We start from the raw sequence: 26,996 nt of genomic DNA on the forward strand, positions 1-26,996 counted from the left end.
TTAGATGTTCCCCTGCGGTTAGGATGTTTGTAAGGCCTTCCACTGGAAGTATTTTCTCCCGTATTAAGAGTATTAAGCTACTGTTCTTTCAGCAAGTATGTTGAGATTTTTTTCTGTGTATGGCTGACCAATGGCATAATACTTATATAGGCTGAGACCTCTGTCAAACTAGTTTGAAACTGGTGAACAGATTCAGCATTTGTTGCGGAAAATCAAATTAGATTAAGTAAGTCTACTTGCCTTAGGGAAGCAAACTAAAATGCAGGATAAAAAGGTGGATTTAACCTTTCTCTTTTTTGTTTTCTTTGGGAAAAAAGAATTTTCTCAGAATTATTCTGAGAAACTCTTAATGACTTTTTTTTTAGCCTGATTTTCTAATCAGAGCTGAGTATCTACCTTGTTACACTGCATTCAAGTGATTGATTTCACTGATACATATCATGTGCATTTGAGATTTTTTTGGCATTATCTGTTGGGGTTGCTCATTTACTGCTATCTCTATTCCTCTTTGGATTCCTTTTCATGGTCAATACCCAGATGTTGGTCAGAATTGGATTTTGAATCTCACCATACTGTTTGACATCTTTTTTTCCATTTTCATTTGTTAGTAGATTAGTATTGGTTTCTTGATAAAACTAATTTTTTATGAGAAAGTTATTTTTTCCTCTCTATAGACCTAATTAATTCGATCGTTGTATTTGGTTTATAAAATCTTTGGTTGTTAAAGTATACCTTGTGTCGAAGGCTGTAATGCTTTTAAGCAATAATGAAGAGTTATTTGTTTCTGAGAGGAAGGCATATTAAAGAAGAATACCACCTGTCAATTCTTTTCTAGAAAGCTATGTTAGCTAATGTTGCTTTTTGGAAAAATGTGTGCTGCCACATTGCTGGGAAAAATAGCAATTGGGAAGCATTCCTGGTATTGCTTCTTGTAAAATTATCTTCCAGTGAAACACCAGATGACAGTGGCAGGAAAAAGTACTGAGCTGAGAGAGGGAAATGGAGCTGCTCTTTCGTGGGTTGATTTTCTTCCAAAATATTGAATTCTTTTGAGACAACAGAGGCTAATGATACCTTGAGATCAGTAAAAAGGTTCTAATAAGGCATGGATTTCTCATGGTTGATGTGATTGTGAAATTTTTCTTGAGAAATGTCTGCTTCACACAATGGCAGAATAGTTGAGTTTGAAAGGGACATCTGCAGGTAGTCCAGCCCTCCTGCTCAAACTAGAGGAGGTTGCTCAGCACTGTGTCCGGTTGGGTTTTGAGTATCACAAAGGACAGAGGCTCCAGAACTGCTATGGATAACATGTTCCAGTGTTCAAGCACTCTTGCAAATAAATAAACACTTTAAGCTTGAGTGGAATTTCTGTATTTCGGTCTGTGCCCATTTCATCTTTTCCTTTCATGAGATTCTCCTGAGAGGAGTCTGGCTCTGTCCTCTTTACTCTCCTCTTCCCTGCCCAGTCAGGGAACACACACTGATAAGATCCCCCTGAGTCTTCTCTCTTGAGGCTGAACAGTCCCAGCTCTCTCAGCCTCTCCTTGTATGACAGATGCTCCAAGGCCTAAATCATCTTTGTGGTCCTTCACTGGACTCACTGCAGTATGTCCATGTCTCTATTTTACTGGGGAGCCTAGAACTGGACCCAGCACTCCAGATGTGTCTCACTAGTGCTGAGCAGAGGGGAAAGATCATGTCCCTTGACATGCTGACAGTGCTATGCCTAATGCAGCTCAGGACTACTTCCAACTTTATCAGCTAATCAACCCTTATTATTACTTTCTACACATACTGTTGGAAAATTGTGGAAAATAATTGGTAGTTAATTGCTTAGTAATGATCAAATGCTGTACAGGTTCCTGTTCCTGTCTGTTCTTGATTATTTGTATCAGTATCTCGCTTGCTGGCACTGATAGTGGCCCTTAAATATCTGTATAATCTGAAATGCTGTCAATTTTTAGGGCATTCTCAAGATAAAGATCCTTCACTAGTGCTCTTGTTTCATTACAAGGTTTTTCCATTGGTATTAGGTGAAAGAATTCTGTGGATGGTCTGAAAATATTAATTGATGTATGCAAAATGAAATAATATTAATGATTACTAAGAAAAAAGGATGGGGGAAATAGCTGATTTTGTTGTCTGTCAAGTAGATTGATTTTTTTTTTTTTTTTTTTTTTTATTACAGGCTGAGCAAGGTCCAAATGCTTGTGAATGTCATGTTTGCAAACAAGAAGCCTCAGGTCTAACAGCCTCTGCACTTGTAACTGGACGCTTGCCTGCTGGCCACCAGTTTATGAATCCTGAAAAACCTGCACATCCTGCACTTCATCTTTACCCTCACATCCATGGTCATATACCATTGCATACAATTCCTCATCTGCCTCGTCCACTTATCCATCCTACCTTGTATACAGCTTCTCCCTTTACACACAATAAGGTAAGCCTAACGAAGGAGATGGATGCGTCCTGGTCCCGGGAAAATACCATACACGTGTATAAACCAGCATGACTGCGTATCAATGAAACCATGAAAGTTGCTTTAGACTATGGTCTGCTCATAGTAGTCCTTTTGGAGGGAGTAGTTGAGGGGTAGGGAATAGGACAGGTTCAGAACTCGTGGAAGGTTCATACAGTAGGGCTAAGGGTAGCTTTTGTCAGGAAGACTGGTAATTTCCTTACTGTGATTAGAAAGAACATGGAGTCAAATGAGTCATCAATGGTGGAAACAGCAAGGGGGCTTCAGTCAGTGTGATAAGACTAATTAAATCTTCATTTCCTATATATTGAAGGACAAAATTTAATATTCCGTTTTGGCAATAATATCCTGAGGTTTCTAGTTCAAAATTTTTTTTTTGAGACAATTAAGGCATAAAAGTCTATTTTTAAATATTTTTGTGCTTTGAGAGAACTTGCAAAATTCTTTTGACCCAAAACTTGTAAGCAAAAACAGCGGCGGCAGCAGCGAGAGCGGCGGCAGCAGCGAAAGCGGCGGCAGCGACTTGAGGTTAGTGCCGGGGCAAGGGCGACATCGGGCTTAACCGGGCGGTTTTTCGTACTCTGGGCCCCCCCTGAGCCCCCCGCGAGCATCAGCCCCGAGCTGCGAGCATCAGCCCCGCGAGCATCAGCCCCGAGCTGCTTCCCCCTGACCCCGGACCCGGAGGTTCCCGGCAACGAATCAGGAGAGGAGGGGGCGTAGCCAGAGGCACCGCGGAGGCACCGCGGGCGATTTAAGCGATTTAAATGCACCACCCCCTGTTATCGGGTGATAAAAAGTCTCCTGGAGGTCAGGGACCCGTCCCTGCCCAGAGGGGAGAGGGAGACTCAGCTGTGACTGGGTGTGTCCCAGGGCAGGAGAGGCTGCAGTTGTTTGCAGCTCGTTGGGGAGGGCTCTGACTCCCTCCCAGTGCACAAGGCACGGAAGGTGCCAAGGAGCTGTGAACCAGGGGTGTCACCAGCAGGTATTTCCCAGCTCAGTGGAAGAACAATGGTATCTACCCGGTGGAAGAAGTCCAGAATGGATGTGGGAACCCAGACAGAGCTCCCACGGAAGGAGGCGATGGTGCAGGTCGCAGGCTGCACAGAATGCTACACCGTCTCTGTGGTGTCAGGGGGCTGTGTGCGCTGTGAGCAAGTAGATGATCCGCTCGGCCGAGCGGCACAGCTGCAAAGCCAGGTTGAAAGGCTTCAAGCCGAAGTAGAAAGGCTTAGGAGCATTCGGGAGGCTGAAATGGAGATAGACTGGTGGAGCCAGGCTCTGCCCTCCCTGCAACAAAAATGGGAGCACCTGCCGGAGAGCTCCCAGGATCGAGGGACCCCTGTACTCTGCCCCTCTCAGGTGGAAAATGATAACCTAGAGGAGAGGAGTGAGTGGAGGCAAGTCTATGGCTGTGGCAAAAGGTGAGTGCCCTCCTTGCCTACCTTGCCTCCACAGGTACCTCTGAGCAATAGATATGAAGCCCTAGTGGAATACAGCCGGTCCAACGGGGATGTGGTGGAGAGGCAACCTATATCAGAGGTCCCTCCACAGTCAGAAAAACCTGACAGGTGTATAGCTACCTCCTCCACAAGGAAGAAGAGGAGAGTTTTAGTGGTTGGAGACTCCTTCCTAAAGGGATCTGAGGGCCCAATATGCAGAGCTGACCCCCATCACAGGGAGGTCTGCAGCCTGCCTGGAGCCCGAATCAGGGATATCACCAGGCAACTCCCCAACCTGGTGAAGGCCACAGACTACTACCCCCTGCTGATCTTCCAGACAGGTGGGGAAGAAGCTGCATCCCGTAGTCTGAGGGGGATGAAGAAAGACTACAAGGCCCTAGGGCGGTTGGTGAAAGAGTCTGGAGCACAAGTTGTTTTCTCCTCCCTCCTTCCATTTTCAGGTGATGACGTGGGATGGAACAGTAGGATTCTCTCTATTAATGCCTGGCTACGAGACTGGTGCTACAGGCAGGGCTTTGGGTTCTTTGATAATGGCTGGTTTTATAAGACACCAGGCGTGACGGTAATACATGGGAAAGGTTTATGTCGTAAGGGCAAAAGGGTTCTGGGACAGGAATTAGCAGGGCTCATTCGGAGAGCTTTAAACTAGATTCGAAGGGGGATGGGGTAGTAGCTGGGCTTGCACCACTGGGGCAACGCTCTAGTGTTGAGGTAGACCAGGAGGCCTCCCATCCCCCTGGGGTGAAATCGGTGTGCTCAGCTCGCTCCCTGAAATGCCTGTACACCAATGCACGCAGCATGGGGAATAAACAGGAGGAGTTGGAAATCCGTGTTCGGTCGGGGGGCTATGATCTAGTGGCAATTACAGAGACTTGGTGGGATGCCTCGCATGACTGGAATGTGGTCATGGATGGCTATGTCCTGTTCAGGAAAGACAGGCCGCTAAGGAGAGGTGGTGGAGTTGCTCTTTATGTGAGTGAGCAGCTAGAATGTGTTGAGTTCTGTCCAGGGGCAGATCAGGAGCGAGTTGAGAGTTTGTGGGTGCGAATTAAGGGGCAGGCTGGCAGGGGTGATACTGTTGTGGGTGTCTATTACAGGCCACCGGATCAGGATGAGGAGGGTGATGAGGCCTTCTACAGGCAGCTGAGAGCAGTCTCGCAATTACAGGGCCTGGTTGTCATGGGGGATTTCAACTACCCTGATATTTGCTGGGAGGCCTACTCAGCCAGCCAGCCTCAGTCCAGGAGGTTCCTCCAGTGCATTGATGATAACTTTCTGATGCAAATGGTGGATGAGCCAACTAGGAGAGGAGCGCTGCTGGATCTTATCCTCACTAACAAGGAGGGTCTGGTTGAAGAGGTGAAGGTTGAGGGCAGCCTTGGTTGTGGTGACCATGAGATGGTAGAGTTCAGGATCTCATGGGGCAGGAGCAGAATAGCTAGCAGAATCGCAACCCTGAACTTCAGAAGGGCCAACTTTGGCCTTTTCAAGCAATTGCTAGGGGAAATCTCATGGGACAGGGTACTAGAAGGTAAGGGGGCCCAAGATAGTTGGTTAGCATTCAAGGACTGCTTCTTCCGAGCTCAAGATCAGAGCATCCCAACAGGTAGGAAGTCAAGGAAGGGTACCAGGAGACCTGCATGGTTGAACAGGGAACTGCTGGGCAAACTCAAGTGGAAGAAGAGGGTGTACAGATCATGGAAGGAGGGGCTGGCCACTTGGGAGGAATAGAAGTCTGTTGTCAGAGGATGTAGGGAGGCAACTAGGAAAGCTAAGGCCTCCTTGGAATTAAACCTTGCAAGAGAGGTCAAGAACAACAGAAAGGGCTTCTTCAAATACATTGCAGGTAAAGCCAACACTAGAGGCAATGTAGGCCCACTGATGAATGAGGTGGGGGCCCTGGAGACAGAGGATAAAAAGAAGGCGGAGTTACTGAATGCCTTCTTTGCCTCTGTCTATACTGCTGGAGGCTGTCCTGAGGAGCCCCGGACCCCTGAGGCCTCAGAAGAAGTCAGGAGGAATCTGTCTTGGTTGATGAGGGCTGGGTCAGGGACCAATTAAGCAACCTGGACGTCCATAAATCCATGGGCCCTGATGGGATGCACCCGCGGGTGCTGAGGGAGCTGGCGGAAGTTATTGCTAGGCCACTCTCCATCATCTTTGCTAAGTCGTGGGCAACGGGAGAGGTGCCTGAGGACTGGAGGAAAGCGAATGTCACTCCAGTCTTCAAAAAGGGCAAGAAGGAGGACCCGGGTAACTATAGACCGGTCAACCTCACCTCCATCCCCGGAAAGGTGATGGAACAACTTGTTCTTGGTGCTGTCTCTAGGCACATCAAGGATAGGGGGATCGTTAGGGGCACTCAGCATGGCTTCACCAAGGGGAAGTCATGCTTAACCAACTTGATAGCCTTTTATGAGGATGTAACCCGGTGGATAGATGATGGTAAAGCTGTGGATGTGGTCTATCTTCATTTCAGTAAAGCGTTTGACACTGTCTCCCACAGCATCCTCGCAGCTAAACTGGGGAAGTGTGGTCTGGATGATCGGGTAGTGAGGTGGATTGTGAACTGGCTGAAGGAAAGAAGCCAGAGAGTGGTGGTCAATGGGACAGAGTCCAGTTGGAGGTCTGTGTCTAGCGGAGTCCCTCAAGGGTCGGTACTGGGACCAGTACTAGTCAATATATTCATTAATGACTTGGATGAGGCATTAGAGTGCGCTGTCAGCAAATTCGCTGGTAACACAAAACTGGGAGGAGTGGCTGACACGCCGGAAGGCTGCGCAGCCATTCAGAGGGACCTGGACAGGCTGGAGAGTTGGGCGGGGAGAAATTTAATGAAATATAACAAGGGCAAGTGTAGAGTCCTGCATCTGGGCAAGAACAACCCCATGTACCAGTACAAGTTGGGGGCAGAGCTGTTGGAGACCAGCGTAGGGGAAAGGGACCTGGGGGTCCTAGTGGACAACAGGATGACCATGAGCCAGCAGTGTGCCCTTGTGGCCAAGAAGGCCAATGGCATCCTGGGGTGTATTAGAAGGGGTGTGGTCAGCAGGTCGAGAGAGGTTCTCCTCCCCCTCTACTCTGCCCTGGTGAGGCCGCATCTGGAGTATTGTGTCCAGTTCTGGGCCCCTCAGTTCAAGAAGGACAGGGAACTGCTAGAGAGAGTCCAGCACAGAGCCACGAAGATGATTAAGGGGGTGGAACATCTCCCTTATGAGGAGAGGCTGAGGGAGCTGGGTCTCTTTAGCTTAGAGAAGAGGAGACTGAGGGGTGACCTCATTAATGTTTATAAATATGTAAAGGGCGAGTGTCAAGAGGATGGAGCCAGGCTCTTCTCAGTGACATCCCTTGACAGGACAAGGGGCAATGGGTGCAAGCTGGAACACAGGAGGTTCCACTTAAATATGAGGAAAAACTTCTTTACGGTGAGGGTGACCGAACACTGGAACAGGCTGCCCAGAGAGGTTGTGGAGTCTCCTTCTCTGGAGACATTCAAAACCCGCCTGGACGCGTTCCTGTGTGATATGGTCTAGGCAATCCTGCCCTGGCAGGGGGATTGGACTAGATGATCTTTCGAGGTCCCTTCCAATCCCTAACATTCTGTGATTCTGTGAAGAGACAGATGTGGAACAAGGATTGGGACCCGGTGACTGCATTTCAGTAGTATGAGTCAAAAGCAAGAATTACTATTAATGTGGTGTTTCACATACTATTTAAATCAGTTGAACTGAGGGTGCTGCAAGGCCTTTGTCATTAGGTACATATTTCTGTCATCTCCCTTTTGTCTGGTCCCATGATCCTGTGGTTGCAAGGAGAGTAGATTAGTTCACTAAGATGACTTACTTACTCTTACTGTCCTTCTTAACACATCCACTTTGTTTTTTCCTGTTTTATCGGTGTCCCTTCCTTACTTTTGTTGCAGTGTACCAGTTCCTTAACTGCAGTGTGCCAGCCTGCCATTTCTCAACAGCCTGCTGCCATCCTTCTGAAACTCCTAATTGTTGTACCCCATCTTCTGCCATCCTTCCAGAGCTCTTTTTACATCCCTTACAGCAGTCTACTCAAGTTCCCCTCCATCTATGCAAACTCCCATCCCTGGTCTCCACTGTCTTTCCTTTCAGAAGACCTTTGTGTAGTGGAACGTCTGCAGCGCACTGTCAAGGCTACACCGGAAGCGCCATGCAGAGTAGCAGGCTGCTAGCGCTGAGTGCCTTTGTAATGCAGGCCAGATCTATTAGCTCTGGCACAGCACCTGAACCAGCTGGGCTCCATGTATTTATGTTGTGCTGGAGCTAGAAAGACATATGTGGAAGCTGAAGCTTTGGGGAGCATTTGCCTTGGAAAAGCCAGCTGAATTCAGCAGAGCTGGTAGTGAATGAGATAATAAGCCCTGCTGGGTCAGGCGTGGTTCATCAGGGATAGGCTGTTCTGCTCTGTGGAGTGTTTCTTTGTACCCATGTATATGAGTTTTCTTGTATGCAGGGTATTCCAGCCCCTCCCACCTTCACTGTTAGTCAGATAGTGAAAATCCTTCTGTATAGAAAAAGGAGAGTGGATGTACAAGTAGTTTGCCTGGCCATAAGTGTTGAGGCTTTCGTGCCTGAAATGTCATTGGGCTCAGCTGATATTTTCAGTATATCTATTTCTGCATAGGTTTTCATTGCATCAAATCTAAAAGCCAGTTTCCTTGGTTTTCTTAAAAGTGATGGTAACTTAACATAATACTTGCATTGCACAAGGTCTCTGGGAGAAAGTTACGTTTTAAAATGTGAATAAACAATTTCAGCTAGAAGAAATGGGGTGAACCAGAACAACTTGCCTCTATAAAACAAGAAAAAGTGTGTTCCCTTTTTTCCCCACAATTGCTTCTTAGACTACAAGCGTGTATTCCTTGCCTGTTAAGTTTTAAGTCAGGAACCTGTTAATACTTGGAGATGAAAAAAGAATATAATCAAGTTTAAAATTATGTTTTCAAATAATAAGTGTTTTATTTCTTTTTCTACTGTGCTTATTTTCAATCCCAAAGTGCTTGTAATCCCTTTATCACAATTGTTTTATGTGGTAATGATTATCATGTCACAGAGGACTGGTTTTGGCAGCTTGGGCTTTGAAAGGTAATAATTCCTAAGAAGTTCTACATTCATACAAATACTGGTTTTAATTAAAAATGAGGGCCTACTAATATATATTAACCCAAGTATTTTTGGAGAATGCTTTTTTGTATTCATCAGTTATCTGAATCTAAAAGCAATGTTTGTGATTATAAAATTTATGCACATACATACAATCTGTGTAATGTATTACCTGCATTAAAAATCAACAAAACAATCTTTTTATCATTCTGGGAAATATTGTTTATTATGCTTTTAATAATGCCTTTCACAATTGAAACACTATGATTTGAATATTGCTGTTGGAGTGACTATGTAAGCAAACAGAATATTAATGAGGAAAATACTCTTTATTTTTGTAGGCATTACCACCAGCTCCAGTTCAGAATCATACAAACAAGCATCAAGTATTCAATGCATCTCTCCAAGATCATATTTATCCAAGCTGTTTTGGGAGCACTCCAGATTGGAACAGCTCTAAATTTATAAGTCTTTGGGGATCAGAGATGATGAATGACAAGAACTGGAATCCTGCTACATTTTTGCCTGATACAATTCCTGGTGAGGGTTTGTTACTACTTCACACTGACTAGTTAAAAGCCTTATGTTTTGAAATGGAGTGTGGCACTTTTGCCCAGGGATGGGTAGGTTTCATCATTATGGTTTTGTAAGATGGGGTTCTGGCAGGGATTTGCTGCCATTTCTACTCCAGTGGGGCTGAAAATTGAAAAATAAATTCTTATGTACTGGGGAGAGGATGCTAAAGGCAAAAGAATAGCACACTATTTTTCACCCACAGTCATTGTAGAGGTATTTTTGTCTTGAGAAGTTTAGGGTTGTAAAGAAATGGGAATTAAGCCATGAAGGCCTGCTGCTCTTCTACAAGGCATAACAGCACTGGTAACGGGGTACTACATCCTATTTCTTATAATGCACAGAGATAACTGCATTATTATTCAAAAAGACAGAGGCATAAATCAAGCAAAAGATTATTTTAAGCCAGGAAGCCTTTGGAAATACTAATGGTTAAAGTGAAAGAGAATAGAAGAGAAATAACATGTATCTATATGTATATCTTTCCATTCATGTCATAGCAAATATTAAAATGCCTTTTTTATTTTATTTGACTTGTATGAAAAAGGAAGCTTGGCTTTGTGTGTTGGCTTTTTTTTCAGACTGATCTGCTGCTAACTTGTGTCAAGCTATTACAGTGATATTTAAAAGGAAAGACTTTAAAACTCTCTAGAAAACCTCCCTAGTAGCATAGCTCGTCAATTTACAAATGTAGTTATGGGTAGCTGTTCCAACAGATGGTTAGTGGCAAGCTTGTGTGGAAGGTCTATCACAAAGGTGTTGATGTAGTTAGCTGGAATTACCAATAAGTAAAGATAAGATTTATGATGTTATATTGATAGAAGGATATGTTGTTCCTGCTTATAATTGTTGCATGACTAACCTGGACTTCAGATATTGAAGCTTCTATACTTAGCATATAAAATGGTGTCCAATTTTATCCACTTAAAATTTAAAAATTAAATCTGTATCTGTAGCATCTTTGCTGCTTGTTAACACACATTTAGTAGTGTTCTTAAAATTGTAACTTTAAGGTTTGTGACTTCTGCTCTGAGACTTCTTAGCGCTTTTTGTTACAGCTACATTATTTGAGGAGGAGGGAAGGCAAAAGGAGGATCGCTTCACTAATCCTACCAAGCCAACACTAACAATATATCCTTGCTTCTCTGCATCTAAATTATTGAATGTTTAATTCTAAATGCCATAAAGACAATTCTGTAGTTCTGTGATTCTTAATTACTCTGTGTGTTTCAATTGAAGGGAGTGATATATTAGCACCAGCACTCTCAGAAATAAGACCCGAAGCACTTCCGACTACATCTAGCAATGAAGCAACAGCAGTTACTGACAGCAAAGAGAAAAAAAATGCTGCAAAGAAGAAATGTTTGTACAATTTCCAGGATGCCTTTATGGAAGCTAATAAAGTTGTCATGGCAACCTCTTCTGCCACTTCTTCTGTCTCCTGCACAGCTACTACAGTGCAGTCAAGCAGCAACCAATTCAAAGTATCATCCAAGAGACCTTCATCGATAGGTAAGGATTTGTATTTCACATACAGCTTAGCAACTGACTCAAATACATGCAGCTAACCGTAAAGATTTATATGTGTTTATTTTAGTAATATTATGTATCTTGATGATTTTCATTAATCGCTGTTCTTACTACTCTTGAGTTGCAGTCTCTGTACTCTTGGATTCAAGAACTTTGTAAAAGTCTTTGATGTTAGAGTTTGGGACTGAATAGAAAGGTGTTGAAATGCTACCCCATTTTTACAGAAGCTGAGAACATCCAGCACTTTGCATGATGTAGTTAATGGAGACTTATTAATTATTTTTAATTGTAAGTGGTTTCTTTTTCCCCCAATTTAGGTGAAGTGTTCCACAATATTAATAAAGAGGACCATAGACATTCTGCACCAGTTGCACCACGAAATAGTCCTACCAGTTTAGCATCCCTTCCTTCACTGTCTCCTGCTGCACTGTCTCCAGCCTCTACACCACATCTTCCAAATCTTGCTGCTCCTTCTTTCCCCAAAACTGCTGCAACAGCCCCTGGATTTGTGGATCCTCATTCAGGCCTTTGTCCTACTACAGTTGCACCTCCTACTTCAACCACAGACAGCTCTGTAAGTGCCCCACCAAGCGTCTGCAGGTAAGTTTGTTGTTATTGTTGTCATTCTTTTTTACAATAGAAGGGAGATTAAGATACAGATACCTTTTCTCCTTTGCCAGTGGTTGTAGCATGAAAGAAGATCTGTCTGTGTGTTCAGTAAACAAGATTGAGTTCTGATACTTTATGTAACTTGATGTGAGACTTTACAGATAACTATTTTGATTGTAGAATCTACTTACAGAGTTTAGAGGCTTAAAAACAAATGTTTGCTCACTTTCAGAAACGTGGCCTGGGGTAAATAAGTAAAACTATTCTTTCTTACTCTGTCATTGTCAGTAGGGGTTGCTGCTGCTGACACACAAACCTGTTGTGTAATGTGTCTGTTTTCTGTCATTTCGACATTACGTGGCAAGCAGGCATTAAAAGCTGTGAAAACTTAAGGAGTCTGCAGATGGATTAGCTCAAACTATAAAAAGGTCATACATGGTCTTGAAACCTGCCATATAGTAACACATGTTCCTAACTGCACTTAAGACTTTTCAGGTATCAATCTCACCACTTACACAGTGGGTGTAGTGTGGAAGGATGTTCTGATTTCCAAAGGTTTTCAAAGATCTTAGAGGTCGGGAGGAGAGTTTGGTAGAGCTGTCTTCTGGTAGTGGTATGTATTGTGGCAGACAGACAATGGTGCCAGCTCTTTGATTTATCTGATGAGTGCAGGCATAACAGAAAAGCAGTTGAGTCATTGCTCTGTGACCTGTAGGGCTGTGGTCATAGAATCATAGAATGGTTTGGGTTGGAAGGGACCTTAAAGATCATCTAGTTCCAACCCCCCTGCCACAGGCAGGGACACCTTTCCACTACACCAGCTTGCTCAAAGCATCGTCCAGTCTGGCCTTGAACACTGCCAGGGAGGGGGCATCCACAGCTTCTCTGGGCAACCTGTTCCAGTGTCTCACTACCCGCACAATAAAGACTTTCTTCCTCAGATCTAATCTAAATCTCCCCTCTTTCAGTTTAAAACCATTCCCCCTCATCCTGTCACTACTCGCCCTTGTAAAAAGCTCCTCTCCCGCTTTCCTGTAGGCCCCTTCAGGTACTGGAAGGCTGCTATGAGGTCTCCCCAGAGCCTTCTCTTCTCTAGGCTGAACAGTCATGGTTGCTATGAATGTAGTCTTCTGGCTACTGCCGTAGTTTTCAGAAGATTATGTGAGATTTAGGCAATTCATACTTGAATTGCCTCTAAAAATGCTCTTATTTCTGATATCAACTGGGTTTACTGATATCACAAAATAAGTAACTGTCCTTTCGTGCTCAAGAAATTATTGCAAATTTGTAAAGAAACTTTCTTACCTAGTGCAGGGAGAGAAACGAATATAGGCTATTTAATGCAGTAGAGACCCAACTTTTTATCAACATCTGCAGGTGCTAACATGATAAAGTAATTTTAGTTCATAAGGAATGAACTGGGAGAGAACCCAGAAACACTTATTACAGTCTATATGAATCAGTGATGTGCTATAATGCGAAAAACTGCTTTATGCTCTAGTCTTTCAACCTAGTGACTGAGCGACAGAACTAATGAAGCCTTGATTTCTGTGGAATTGTATCTGTTAATCCCTAGCACATGCTATCCCACCATGTTGCTGGGTGCTGTAAAGCTAGCTCTCACTAGGTGAGAAACAGCGATGCAAGGGCTGCTCAAACTGATTAGTCAGAATGTTTGCACTGACCGGCAGTATCTCCTGTTAGGTGCATGCCTTTCCCTAACTAGGAAACTGAAGTTGAACAATTTTTCATTCTGTCCTGGTCACTAATTCTTGAAAAACTTACGGGGGTAGGGGAAAGTGAGGTTAGAAAGAAGATTCATGTATATTTTGCAGATAAGACAGCTTATGGCCTGTTTTCACCTTTCTAACATAAAATCAAAGAAATACTAATGTTAGATGAGTGGATTTTTTTAAAAAATACTTTTTACTTTTGAAGCAAGATCACATCAGTTTTAGGAGAACTGGACAGTAGATATGTTGGGCACACAGTTATGCAGAGCTCTGGAGGGGATAAACTGCTATGTACCTGCTTAATAAAGAGACAGGCTAGTATATCCCCTTGAAAATAAAGGTGCAAACAGGGTAATGGGAACACTTTGGTTTTAGCTGACCTTGCATTTTTTTTATTTAAGTCAAGAGCTTAAAAACCTATCTAAAACCAGGGGGTTTTAGAAATAAGTTGAGTACTTTGCCACTGCACAGCTCCCTTCAGGCCACAAGCGATGAGGTGGGCAGCAGTTTCAAAACCATTCCATTTAGAAAAGCTAAAATCACTACTTCTGAAACTATTTTACCTGTTTTAAAGCCAGGAAGAACAGTTCCAAAACTCATTCTCTAGGCTGCTCATTCAGTGAGTCACTAAATGAGTTTTTATAAGTCACTTTCCCATGTATCATCTTATCTTGCCGCTTGGTTTTGAGCATCTGCATTTGCAAGCTACTGGATGAAGGCTTTAGGATTTGATGCACCACCAGTGGCTGATATCCCAGTTTGAGAGTCATTGGTCCTGGAAGATGTACATATAACTGTATATGTTTATTTCAAATACCCTATTTTTTATAATCTAGAGTTTTTATAAACTTTTTTCTTCATTTAACATAGTGATCCTGATTGTGAGGGTCATCGCTGTGAGAACAGTAACACATATGATCATCAACAGTATGATGGAGAGGAGAGCCAAGATGAAGACAGCTGTTCAGAGCATAGCTCCAGTACCTCAACATCCACAAATCAGAAGGAAGGGAAATACTGTGACTGCTGTTACTGTGAGTTCTTCGGCCACGGCGGAGTAAGTTGTTGGATTTTAGACTTTTTTATTTGCTTTTTTGTCACTTACTCATCGTTGATTGCATGTGATTTGTCAGACTGCAGCTAAGGGGGTGGCATTGGAGCTCGCTCAAGAGAAGTAGTAAAAGGAGCATGGTTAGAAATTTTCCTCTTTGAAATGAAGAGTTGAAACAAACCTTTCCAGCTGAAAGCAATTCAAGAGCAATAAAAATGACTAGAAGACTTGGGAAGCAACTGACTTGGATAATAGATACCATGTTTGATTGAAACTGCAAACAGGGGCATTGAGCCATTTAAATAACTTCACAAAATTCATGTACTCATGTGTAGTAGTGTAATTATGAATAATGCGATGAGTTTGGGTAATAGTACACATAATATAGGATATTTTTAAAAAATATTAGTGGCAATTTGAGCCATTCTTCCATCTGTAAAAATAGCAATCCTCAAAGTATTCACTTGATTTAAAAAAAAAAAAAAAGGAAAAAAAAAAAAGAAATTAAAAAATAAACTATTCTTACCTAGAACTTAGGCAGCGTAAGTTTCAACTGTACTTTTATCAAAGGAAAACCCAAACTGCATTTTCCCTGTTTTGAATATTACAAACAATTTTCTTTACTGGTGCATTTTGGTAGGCACTGACTTGTATTTGTATTTGAAGGGTCTTTTGAAGAAATTTTGAAGTTCTAAAGCATTGTTTGAAGCATCCTTAAGTTAACTTCATACCAGTTACGTGTCTAGTGAATTCTTGTAATCATATCGTTTCATTTGCACAAAGGAAATGCTAAAAGCTGTTAAGTGGCAACATTAAATTTTTTTCTTAACTTCAAATTTCATTTTCCTGCTGGCCTCATTTGTAAATCTGTGTATAGTCAGTTTTAATAATTAATTAACTAGTAGAGTTAGTCTCTGGCATTTTTCTCCTATGTGAAGTAAAATCTCAGTTTATTGGCCATGTATTTGATCAGATGCAGTTTCATCTTAGGGCTTGAAGTGAATTAAAAGCCCCTGCCCTGTGGCTGAAAGGGGCAGGGAGAGGATCCTGTTCCTCGTTGCGTGTTCCCGCTATGTCCATGATTGATCTGTCTTTGATAGTCATCTGGCTGCACAGTAAGTTATTTGTTTTGCTGAAGTGGCAGAACGCTACAGGATTTTTAAGTTAATAGGCTTTGTTTTGCTGGTTTAATGAGTTGAACTGGTGTAGCTCCAAACAGATGGGCACCAAATCTGGTGCTGGAGGGGAGAGGGAGAGGAGGAATGAGGAGTTGGGAGGCAGAAGCAGTGGGTGGGAATACAGGTATGAAACATGATGCAAGGATTCAACTTGCAGCAGTGTTAACAAGTTATCGACGCGACTCTGCTTGGAGGTATGCTGGCACGCTTCAGTGTGGGGTAATCAAGCCTTCACAGTTACAGCCCAGAGGCCTGTGTAGCCCAAACTCTGAAACAGAATTCATAGAAAATGGAAGCAGCAGCAAATGTCTGCTCCTTTCAAATTCTCAAATGTGGTATACTGGTCACAAGAGAATATGGAAATCTTTCTTGCTTTTAAAGGCATTTCTTTGTCTTCTCACTTGTGCGTTCCTCTGCAAGATCAGTCATTCTTTCAGTTGGAAATACAGTTCACAAGCTAGCATCAAGTCTGTGACAGGTCTGTTGCCTGTTAAGTAACACCTTTAGGTACACATACAAACAATAAGGAGCTTGATATTCAGGTTTGGACCTTCCAAGTTATTTGAAGGTCTCTAAAATTTCATAATCTCAAAAAGGATTAGGTCAGTGAAATTTTTGCATTTAATAACTGAATTTTTGTCTCACGTCCTTCAGCCTCCAGCTGCACCAACCAGTAGAAATTATGCAGAGATGCGAGAAAAGCTGCGTTTACGTCTAACAAAAAGGAAAGAGGAACAGCCGAAGAAACCGGATCAGATCTCTGAAAGGGAAAGTGTTGTTGACCATCGAAAGGTGGAAGACTTGCTACAATTTATAAACAGCTCTGAAACCAAACCAGTAAGCAGTTCTCGAGCAGCCAAGCGAGCCAGACATAAGCAAAGAAAGGTAAGACATAAAAGTATATTTATCCTAGACCTCGTGTTTTTGAATCTGTGTGCTCGCTGTAAGTGTACCACTGTCTGCTGACTTTATAATAATGGTGTAATTGTTTTCTGTGTAGGTTGTGGTACGCTGCCTGTTTGTATAAACACAGCTAGCTTGCCTGCTCTCATGCTACCTGAGGAGTTACATAGTAGACTGGGAAGATTCCTCACAATGTCATTGTCGTGTCTTTTGTTGCAAGTCAGCTTTATATTGGAATTTCTCACACGTTAGAAATCTATTTTTAAGTGTCAGAAATGTCAAGAATTTGATTGTTTTGTAGAATTGACATTTAAAAGTCGTGGAAGTTGGAAAACTAGTGTTTCTTTATTGGCATAATGGTTATGATAAAGTATCTCTGTAGGAAGCCAGGAAACATAAGGTCAGTGCTTTTATGAGAGTGCAAAAGTCAAGATTTGATATTTTTAGAATGATTGCACTGGGCACCTTGCTGTCCTGATTGAAAGAGGTTAAGTGTTGTGCCACATGATGACACAAAGGGCTATCCCAAGCTGGAGTGAAGTGGCAAGCTGCAGAGAGGGGCCAGGGAAGAAAAAATTACAGGTTGCTTTCAGATGGAAATTGGCAAAACAATTTCTAAAAAACTCCAATGTGTAACAGTGAAATTATTTTTTGAAAACAATATTTGCTGAGTTAATAGAGGAAATATATATATATTTTTTTGAAGTTGAACAAGCAGGAAATTGGCTTTTCTTACTGCAGTTCAAGTATCAGCCTTGGGTATACAGTTCAAGGCACAATGAGATTGGTTGTGAATGTTTTTGAATTCTGGTAAGTACATTGTGTGACTGAACTGTAAATACTTCTTGTTTGTGGATTTCCTTGCTGACACTAATTCTGCATTCTTTAACTGCTTCCATGGGTTTGGAAGACCTGATGTTCACAAGTTATATTCTTTAAGTTCATATTGTAGCACTGTTCAGCAACTTGAGGGCTTAGTGAGGTATTTATAAATAAAATTCACTTTGCAAAATTCACTTCGCTCTTGCAATGCAGTTTGAGCATGAGAAGTGGAAGATTCTCATAGGGTTTTTTGCATGACTTCTATAACTGTGAAAAGTAATCCTGTACAGGCACTTCTAAATGTGCAAGAAAATAAATGGACATGATTGTTCTCAGTGTACGACTTTCTTTCATTTTGCTAATGATGCAAGATCAATGCTGCACAGCAAAGTTCCAGGCATTCGCAGTAACGGCTGGAAAAAAATCCCTTGTGTCTTTGGTTCGTGTGGTTAATGAACTTATGGCTGACAACAGAAAACTTTACCATCCTTATTATTTTTGACAACTTTTAATGGAGCTTTAATGTGCTTAGTGTTTTGCTGTAAAATGTTTTTAATGATTGCTCTTCCTAATGTTCATGAACACTGAAACAGAGCAACTCTGCTACCATAACAAGAGAACAGGTAAACGATGCAATATGATGCAAACCTGAATTACCTTAGTAATACATGCAGTTGTTGAGAAAGAAGCTGAATGTTTTGTTTTCAGCAGGTTTTTGTGGTTGTAGAAAACTCTTATATGGAGTTAGGCTTAGCAGTAGCAAAGAGAAGATCAACAGTTGGTATTAACAACAGTCAAATACATTACGGAAACATAGAAAATAAAAATATAGAAAGGATTTTAATGTATTTTAAAGGGCAGCTTTTGTATAAATAGTCATTTGCTTGCTGTACAGGCTCTGTATGTTCATATGTTAACATCCTAGGATTTATAATGTTCATAGAGAAAACTAGTAATAATCCCTAAAACTCTTAATTTCCAAAGTATTTGTCACTTTCAGTAAACCTATTGTTATTTTGTAGCTTGAAGAAAAAGCTCGACTTGAAGCAGAAGCCAGGGAGAGGGAGCATCACCAGTTGCTTGAGGAACAGAGAAGACGAGAGGAAGAAGAAGAGAGGCTGAAACAAGAATTACAGCGGCTTCAAGAACTTCAGCAGTTGCGGGCTGTAAAGAAAAAGAAGAAAGAACGAGCAAGTAAAGACTGTCAGAAGGTGGACATGCTTACTCGAAACTGCCAGGCAGTGAAGGAATCTGTCCCAAACACACCCGAAGACATTCAGAATGGTACACTTGAGCAATCAGAAAAGATAGAAACCTCCTCCGGTTCACTGTCAAGACATGTGAGTCATACAGAGCAGAGGCCAGTTTCAGAGACAGGCTGTGAACTATCCAATGCTGTAAACACTAGAGACTCAAAGCTGCTTTATCAGAAAGAGGGGAGTGTAAAGCAGCATGAGCCCCTCTCTTTTCTGCTTGATATTATGCATCAACATAAAGAAGGAAACAGCAAACAGAAACTAAAGCAGATAAACAAACCGTGCGCTGAACAAGTGAAAAAGCCTGTTGAGTCCCCCAAAGCAGCTGAGATTCAAACTAAAACCAGAAACCAAATAGAATCCAAAGCAAAAGCAGCAGAGCTCCCAACACTTGCAGAACCTAAAAAAGAGGAGAAGAAATTAAACAATAACAACAAAAAACAGTTGAACCATATAAAGGAAGAGAAAGCACCCGTAACAAGTGAATCCCCTTCACCAAGTGAACAGCAACAAAATAATAAGCTTATACTTGCAGATTCTCCTCAACCAAAAGGCAAGAACAAGAAAAACAAGAAGAAAAAAGGGGACAAAGTCAACAATTCCATTGGTAAGTTTATAAAAAAGTTGAAGAACTTGGGTTGTTTTTTATTGGTACCATTTAAATCCAGAGGTTTAAAATCTTCATCTTCAGTCATTTCTGCCAATGTAAATTAGAGAAACGAAAAAGTGGTGTCAGGAAAACTCAAGTCATTGTAATTATAACAATTAGGAGATGCATATAGTTTTAGTAAAGAGGTGCAGGATGCTTTAAAGAATTAATAAACTAGCATATTCTGCTGGCTTGGTATAGGGTTTTTGTCAGTTAGGAAAGCCAGTCTCTTCTATAAAGCCTATCTTGCTTAAAATAAATATTTAAAATAATATGCTGAAATCCATTTTGAACTTGTTTAAAAGCAAGGTTGTTTCTCATACAGCATTCAGAGTATAGTCTAAAGTTGGTCTTGCTCTTTGAGCAAGGAAAACAAGGGGTTTCTGCAGCCAAAGAATTATCATTCATGCATAAATATGCATTTTTTCAGTGGAAATAATTCCTTTCATACATTAACTACATTAACAGGTGAAGTACAAACACTAATGTACTATTTTTTTATTTGCCAGAGTGAAAATTTAGTGGGATGTTAATTAGTTGATAATATTGAGTGTTTTCTCCACACAAATATTAGTTTGTGCTAGTAAACAGATTTTATTTTTTTTTTTTTAATCTGATAGAAATAATAAAACCATAGAGGACTGAGTTGACTCAAACAAGTTGCACTTACATAATTTTCTTCCCAACGTATTTTTTTTGTTTTCCTGAAAGCATTTAACAGCTCATACCAGAGCCAAGAAGTGCATGCAGTGCTAGCTGGTTGGCTTTGTCAGCACTCTAACTGCCATTCTTGGGCACCAGTTTATTCCTGCCTATGCTTGGTCCCTACTGGGACTGCCAGTTGGGATGGCAGTTTTGCGGTACAGACATCTGTCTGCTTGGAGCACCCGGTCACTCCCCTGGGATCACCTGGTAACTGAGTGGTAACTGCGCATAAATTAAATGTCTGTTCACCAGAATGACTTAATATTCCAGTTCTCCCTGGCGTTCTGTCTGGAAAGGACATCAAGACATGAGACCTTAATTTTTTGGCAGTCTCTGACAGTGTTTCAGAATACTTATGTTTATTAAGCTTTGTTACAAAAAATGTAAACCAAATTCCTGGTTGTTGCAAGTGCTAGGTGTAGAGCCCAGCTTTGTTTTTGTGGTTTCATGGTTGGGTTGGGTCAGTCCACCAGTCTGTCTTTTTAACTCTTCTTATGTTCAGTGTTTCCATTCTGTGTCAGTCAAGCAGCAATACAGCATTGAACCTTTTTCTCTCGTACCTTAGCTCTTCTGCATACTGTGTTGTGGTGTGTTTAGTTTGTTTTTTGTTTTTTTGGTTTTTTTTTTAATTTACCAAGAAGAATGTGCTCCAGTCATTGGAGCAAGACAAAATTCTAGAATTAGGAGCAGAAAGAGAAGACTGGAGACATTTGAAGGAGAAACGATTGAAGGGAGGAGTGGTGGTGGAGGGTGTTCACTGTAGGAGAATTTAGGTAGCTTCCTGCATCTTTTCCTCCTCCCTGCCCCTCACGATTGTTTTCTGCTGCTTAAATCAAGTATAGTTAAAATTTCTGAAAACTAATGTTTAAATGTGAAAAAACATGGGGACAAGTTTCTGAATTTATAAAGATATAATTGTGCTGCTCTCTGAAGAGTCGGGACTGGATTGCCACTTTGAGTAGTTCTGACTTTAGAACTACAAGAAAGATACTGTAATACACAATTTTTTATTTAGCTGTAATTTCTTAAAGATATAGGGTTGATGTATCCAATTAGTTGAAGGCACAAAAAATGAACTAAGAAAAAAAATATAGAACTAGGAAATTGAAAGAACATGAAAAGAGAATAAAGTTTGGGTGTTTTTTTTTTTAACTGAGTTTTAAAATGAAGTGTTAAGGCAATGAATACTATTGCTTTTGGTTTGATCTTTATTTCTTAAAGAAATTTATTCTGGTAGGGTATTTTAAGTCTTTGTTATGAAGAGGCTGAAGAAAACTAGGGCTATAGGGAAGCCCTGTATTTATAGGGCTCTCTGGTTCTTTGGAAGTAAGTTTCACAGCAAAGATGCAACTTTTGAACTACCGGGAACGCCTTTAGAAGAGAGATGTTTGTTCTCATAATCTCAAGGATTCTAGAGAGTCCTGATGTGTACTAGGTGTTCTTGGTTAGTTTCTTTGTCTCTCCCTTTTTGGAATGTGCTCTGAAACTGCTTCAGAAATGAGATTGGAGTATATATGGAGCAAGAAAAGAGACTTTAAGAGGAAAATGCTCAAATTGGTTTCTAGAAAAATTTAAGCTTTCTGAAGCTTTTTTTTAAAAAAAAATACAAAAGAGAGCTGTACACTGAGACAGCACAATATACCAAAAGACTTTAAAGAGACTTTGTTGGTATAGCTGATGCCTAAATTCAGGCCATATTAAAATATGTTAAAAAAAGTTTAAAAAAAATATTCCTAATTGTAGGTAGCATGACTTAGACCCTTGCAGACACAGCCTGACAATCATGTCCCTGGGGGAGTACAGCAGCTCAACAAACCCAGAATTCTTGAAATATTTTTCTTTATAAATACTATTTTAAAAATATTTCTAAAGCTGACTTTTTAGTAGCAAGGCCAACAAATTTCAGGCAGTCGAACGCTATTCATTAGCTATCTGATTGGTTGAGCCCTTTGTATAATTTGACCATTCTCACGTGTATTCCAGGTTTATGGCATCTTTTGCAACCCATGTGATCAGTAGATTGACTATTGACTATTGATTCATCTCTTCCTTGTTCCCAGTGTAACTCCTTAAAGGCTGAGCATAGGTACTAGTATAGGGTTTTTAAGTGTCTTTTTATTATAAGTTTGTATTAATTCAGCCTAAACGTGGATAACCAATAGTCTACAAAGTTCAGGCAGTTCTTAAAAAAAGTCTTTAATGTAGCTTCTTCCTCTCTCCTTCCCCTCTCTCCATGGAATCTAACATAGTGTCATCCTTTTTCCTTTGTAGATGATGTGTTTCTACCCAAAGACATTGATCTAGACAGCGTGGAAATGGATGAAACAGAGCGAGAAGTGGAGTATTTTAAAAGGTAAAGTGCTGTAATCCCTACACGTAAAGCTGTTGTGCTTCTTCCATATGCAATGGTTTAAAAAAAACAAAACCAAAAACAACACAAACCAAAACAAACCACGAAAAAACAAACCCCAAAAAACCCACAAATTAATAGCGAACTCCTAGCAGAAAAGCCTGTGTTGTAGCATAGCAAATTTGTTACAGCTGACATCCTGAATACTGTAACAGTCACCAAAGCTGTAGATTTATGGGCACAGATCATAGCTGAGTAGCACAAATACAGAAATAAGTGCCAGAATCATCTATGTGTCTCCCAGGTTCTCATTGAGGCTTTCAGAATATCCCCAGTTGCCATTTTTTTCTATGAGCAAAGTTTGTGTGAATGTTTCTTTTGTTATCCACACAGTCCAAATACTGATTAATGTTTAAAAAAAATAATAAATATGAAAAATGCTATGTTAAATGTCAAGTGTTGAACAAAAAACTTTACATTTTAAATTTCAGAACAAAAACTTAAAAAAAGTTTATTCATGATGTTTTCTTCCTTGTTTATAGTAGCTGTTAGTTTGGAATTTTATACTGTATGTGAAGTAGAGATGGTACAACTGTGGGATGTTAGCTTATGCCAATCATAAAGAGGGGATGCTTATGCTAATGCAATGACAGTAAAATAATAATATGAACCTGTGCTTGTGAAACTTCTGTGCATTTCGGTTGCTTTTGGGACTTACGCATCACATCAGTTACCTTCAATTTCCTCAAATGCAAGCATAAGTCTCATGTCTAAATAATGTAGCACATGTTCTTCCATAATATTGAAATTATTCAAATTTGTGTTCTTTAGTTGTGGCTGGGTGTTCTAGTTTCCAACGAATACACCTAGAAAGCCTTTCATCATTAAAATAACTGGTTTATGAAGTATTTGGGTGATGGACAAGTGATTTTTTTTGGTATGCTTTTTTTAAGAGGTTTTCTCTTTCTGAATGAGAGCTGCCCTTCAAAAGAGGGATAACACCTGTGATTTGGTTTTAAGTGTATTGGTTTCACTTTTTTCTTTTCAGATTCTGCTTGGATTCTGCCAGGCAGACAAGGCAGAGACTTTCCATCAACTGGTCCAATTTTAGCTTGAAAAAAACCACCTTTGCTGCACATTGAAATGACACAATATGGGGAGGGAACCCTGCAGGAATCAATGAACGACAACTCCACTTATCTGTCCTGCTGTGCTGAGAGCTTATCTGGTCTTGAGCCAGTGCTGCCTTGCCTTGTCCCCAGTGCTGTGTGGATCTGCACTGAACCCTTTGGCCTGATAAATCTTGCGGACTGAAAAATCGCCACTTTCTACCTGAATTTGTTAGCTTGTGTGCTTGTAGTCTGTGAGTGAGACTTACTTGATTGTAGCTGTATGCCGTTGGAGTTGGAACAATAGCTCTTTTCCATCTCCTTCTGAATGCCTTGGCCTCAAAGACTTTAAATTGCTTAGGCTTGGGTGGAGGCCAAAATACTAGTTTGCATCATCTGCAGTGGCTCCTGTCACTTCTGCATCTAGCTATGTTTTGTCATTCTGACTCCTGACAAAGGAATGGACCTAGTCAGTTGTGCTTTCATCTGCTCCACAATTCTCCTGACATGACTTCATGAGAAAGAGGCTCTTATGGGACAAGTATTTCCTCAGTTCTTTCACAATCTACTGTTTAAGAGTGTACAAGTTACGCTATTTGTGTTTTGATTTTTTTTTTCCTGACTTGTAGCCAGCTTGTGTAAGAATACTTGCAGAATGAGAAAATTTAAAAAAGAACAGTACTCACACTATCAAATCTGTTATAGAGTGTATAATTGTATTAACACTGAAGCCTAACTGGCTACTTTTTTAACATATTGTTAAGTAATATTAAAATCATGTCTTTCTTTTTGAAAGATGGAATACATTAGTATGGCAGAAGACTTGTGTCTTGCTTTTTTCTGCTTGGGTAGGGGAAGGGAAGAAAGAAACATACCAAAAAATAATGGTTTTCTAAACTAAATTTCATCTTGTGTCAGAATGGGTCAGTGAATGCTACTTAACTTTAGCATATTCCTCTATGAACACTTGTTTGCCAGCTCATCTGATAGGAAAAACTGCTGTTTGCTAGAGCAAGAAAGACTCCTGCTGAATGTGCATTCTGTGAATTTCTGTAATGCTTCTGTTTCAACAGATAATTTGTGAGAAACAAAATAATACAAAAAATTCCAGTTTAACGTCAGTGCAGAAGTGAAGTAGGTAAGGTCAATGCCACTATCATCTAAATAGTTAACATTATAGTAATGTTTTACAGGTTGCATAGTATTGTCCAGAATGAAAGAAAAATGGTAATTTAGGATTTTGATCTGTGTAAAAGATCTTGCACTTGTAGAAGTTTTTCTTATACTGCACTATTTATTCAGAATAGAGACAACAGAAGCTTTCTTTTTACCTCCAGATGACCATAGTTACCCAAATTATAAGGCAGTCTTCCTTTTTTTTTTTATTTTAAAGAAAATAGGACTTCCACTCAGCACGTATTTAAAAGGACAATACAGCTTCAAAGCCCACTAACATCCTTTTCCAGAACCATTCCACATTTTGTTCTTCTACTTGTTAACACATTTTTCTGTGATACACCCACTGTCCTTGGGACTGCTTTGCAAGACACAGTGTAATTACACTCATCTTTGGATTTGAGAAGGTTTAATGGATGATTTGTTTCCATGTCCTCTGTGAGGCCCAGGTGTAGCAGGAGGGTTGGGTTGGCTACAGACCGCTGAGATATCTACAACTTCACCCCCCTATTGTCAGTCCTGGAGCTCCTATCCCATTGTGTGCTGCTGGTATGGAATATAGTTGCTCAGCTTGTACCCAGCCATTGTAGGTAAATGAGTCCTCAGTCTCCTCTTGTAGAGGAGGGAATGGCAAAATATATGTTCTCAAAATATAGTCCAAGGATGTAAAGGAGACAACTTCTATTATTCTTTTTCAGATTCAGGTTAAGGAAAGGATTAATATCTTAGCCTCACTTTTTTGTCAATGCAGTATTGTAGCATAGGTATTTATTTGCTTGTGCTGGAGGAATAGCATCTCAAACCTAAAAGGTAGTATCCATAGCACCAACTGTCTGCAAAACTATGTACTGTTGAAAATAACTTGCATCAGTTAGTGGAGAAGAATGAACTTTGTTTCTTGTGATCATGGAAGCTTGCATCTGTTGCAGTCTTGAGTTAGATCTTAGTTATGTAAAAGTGGACAGGCTTCTCATGTGGGACAGGGGCTGTGGAAAAAAAATGCTGTTAAAACAGCTGAAGCTGGATGTTTGTGTGAAATGCAACTTTTCAGCCTTTTCCAGTTCCAAACCATAACACAAGGTGGCACTGTATGTCATCACCAGTAATTTCTACGTTGGTGATCTCAACAAATTGAGGCATGGGGTGGAAAAACTAGTTGATGTCACGTGGGCAAATACTGGTGCAGATCCCAGCTTCTCTGGTGTAGGAATGCTTTGAAAGTACTGAGATGTTAATGGTGCTAGAAAACTCGTTTCATAGCATTTGTTTTCAATAGTAAGTGGGGAAGAAATTCGGCTTTATTCTCTACTAACAAAGCTGTTCAAAGAGTGATACAGGAATATGGTGTGCTTCTCTTCATTTTGAAATCCTGAGTGAAGACAACAGAAGTCTTTTTGCATTTGAGGAATATACGTATGTATTTGTAATATCCTTCAAAGATACTTGCCTTACGCTCCATCATGGTATATCAGTACAACTGACGTGATTCCACGACCTACACAGAAAATATGAAGAATGAGTCTCCATGGATCTGCTGTTGTTGCACCTTGATGAGAACTTAAAGGCAAGTTGTATTTTTCTAAATTCATAATTGAGTGAAGATAAGCATGGTCCAGTCTGGGAGCCAGGAGACTGGAATGTACTGGCTTCAATTCTACCACATTTGTGGCCTTGGGCAAGTGAATTAGTTACTGTTACTCCATTCATTAAATGGTTTTATTAAGGATCTGTTGAATTATGAGCGTGTTTCTTAATGCCTAAGTAAGTAGCGATGTGAAGTCTGTTTAGGTTCAACTTTCTAACTTCCTGCTGGAAGCACAAATGTTCTACACTGGTATTTGTGTAGTTCAGATGCGTTCAATCCAGAGAAAATACGTTCAAAGGTAACTTCGAGTAGAGGAGACCTCTATAAATAATACATCATGACTGAGTAAGTTTGAGTTCTTCATAAGAGTTGGAAGGGGGAAAAATTCCACCTTTGAGAGTGGGCTACTTTGATAACTGTAGTGTAACTTGTCCCCCTGTTCCTTATTCATCTTAACCTATATGAAAGATGAATATCTAAGCTCTGGAGGTGACTTGTGGCATATCTATTTTAGGCCTATCTCCTGATATCAGTGCTGCTGAATCTGAGGGTGTAGTACTTTTTCAGGCATTTCCTTAATGGAAGAGGGCATAAGTGCACAGAATGTTTGTACCTTGAACAGTGTTGATATTGGATGCTCTAAGACAGCTCTTACACAGGGATGTCTCATCTCTGCTTGGCATTCACTGTTGCTGC

The 26,996-nt window shown here is 40.8% G+C and overlaps 1 protein-coding gene across 3 annotated transcripts in view; it reads left to right on the forward strand.

Moving 5' to 3' along the window:
• FAM193A (family with sequence similarity 193 member A) overlaps positions 1-24,482 on the forward strand; it is an 81,947-nt gene extending 57,465 nt beyond the window's left edge. For 2 of the 3 annotated variants that reach the window (XM_068402945.1, XM_068402944.1), the window contains 10 exons: positions 2,189-2,440; positions 9,413-9,611; positions 10,884-11,156; positions 11,492-11,774; positions 14,387-14,573; positions 16,400-16,630; positions 18,493-19,333; positions 20,087-20,287; positions 22,352-22,433; positions 23,479-24,482. In XM_068402945.1, coding sequence (XP_068259046.1) covers positions 2,189-2,440; positions 9,413-9,611; positions 10,884-11,156; positions 11,492-11,774; positions 14,387-14,573; positions 16,400-16,630; positions 18,493-19,333; positions 20,087-20,287; positions 22,352-22,433; positions 23,479-23,572 — 2,643 coding nt within the window. In that variant the 3' untranslated portion in view covers positions 23,573-24,482. The remainder of the gene's footprint in view (positions 1-2,188; positions 2,441-9,412; positions 9,612-10,883; positions 11,157-11,491; positions 11,775-14,386; positions 14,574-16,399; positions 16,631-18,492; positions 19,334-20,086; positions 20,288-22,351; positions 22,434-23,478) is intronic. The other variant, XM_068402946.1, reaches the window with a different exon arrangement.
• The last annotated feature ends 2,514 nt before the right edge of the window (positions 24,483-26,996 follow it).

The sequence above is a fragment of the Nyctibius grandis genome, chromosome 6 (assembly GCF_013368605.1).
Source record: "Nyctibius grandis isolate bNycGra1 chromosome 6, bNycGra1.pri, whole genome shotgun sequence".
NCBI lineage: Eukaryota > Metazoa > Chordata > Aves > Nyctibiiformes > Nyctibiidae > Nyctibius > Nyctibius grandis.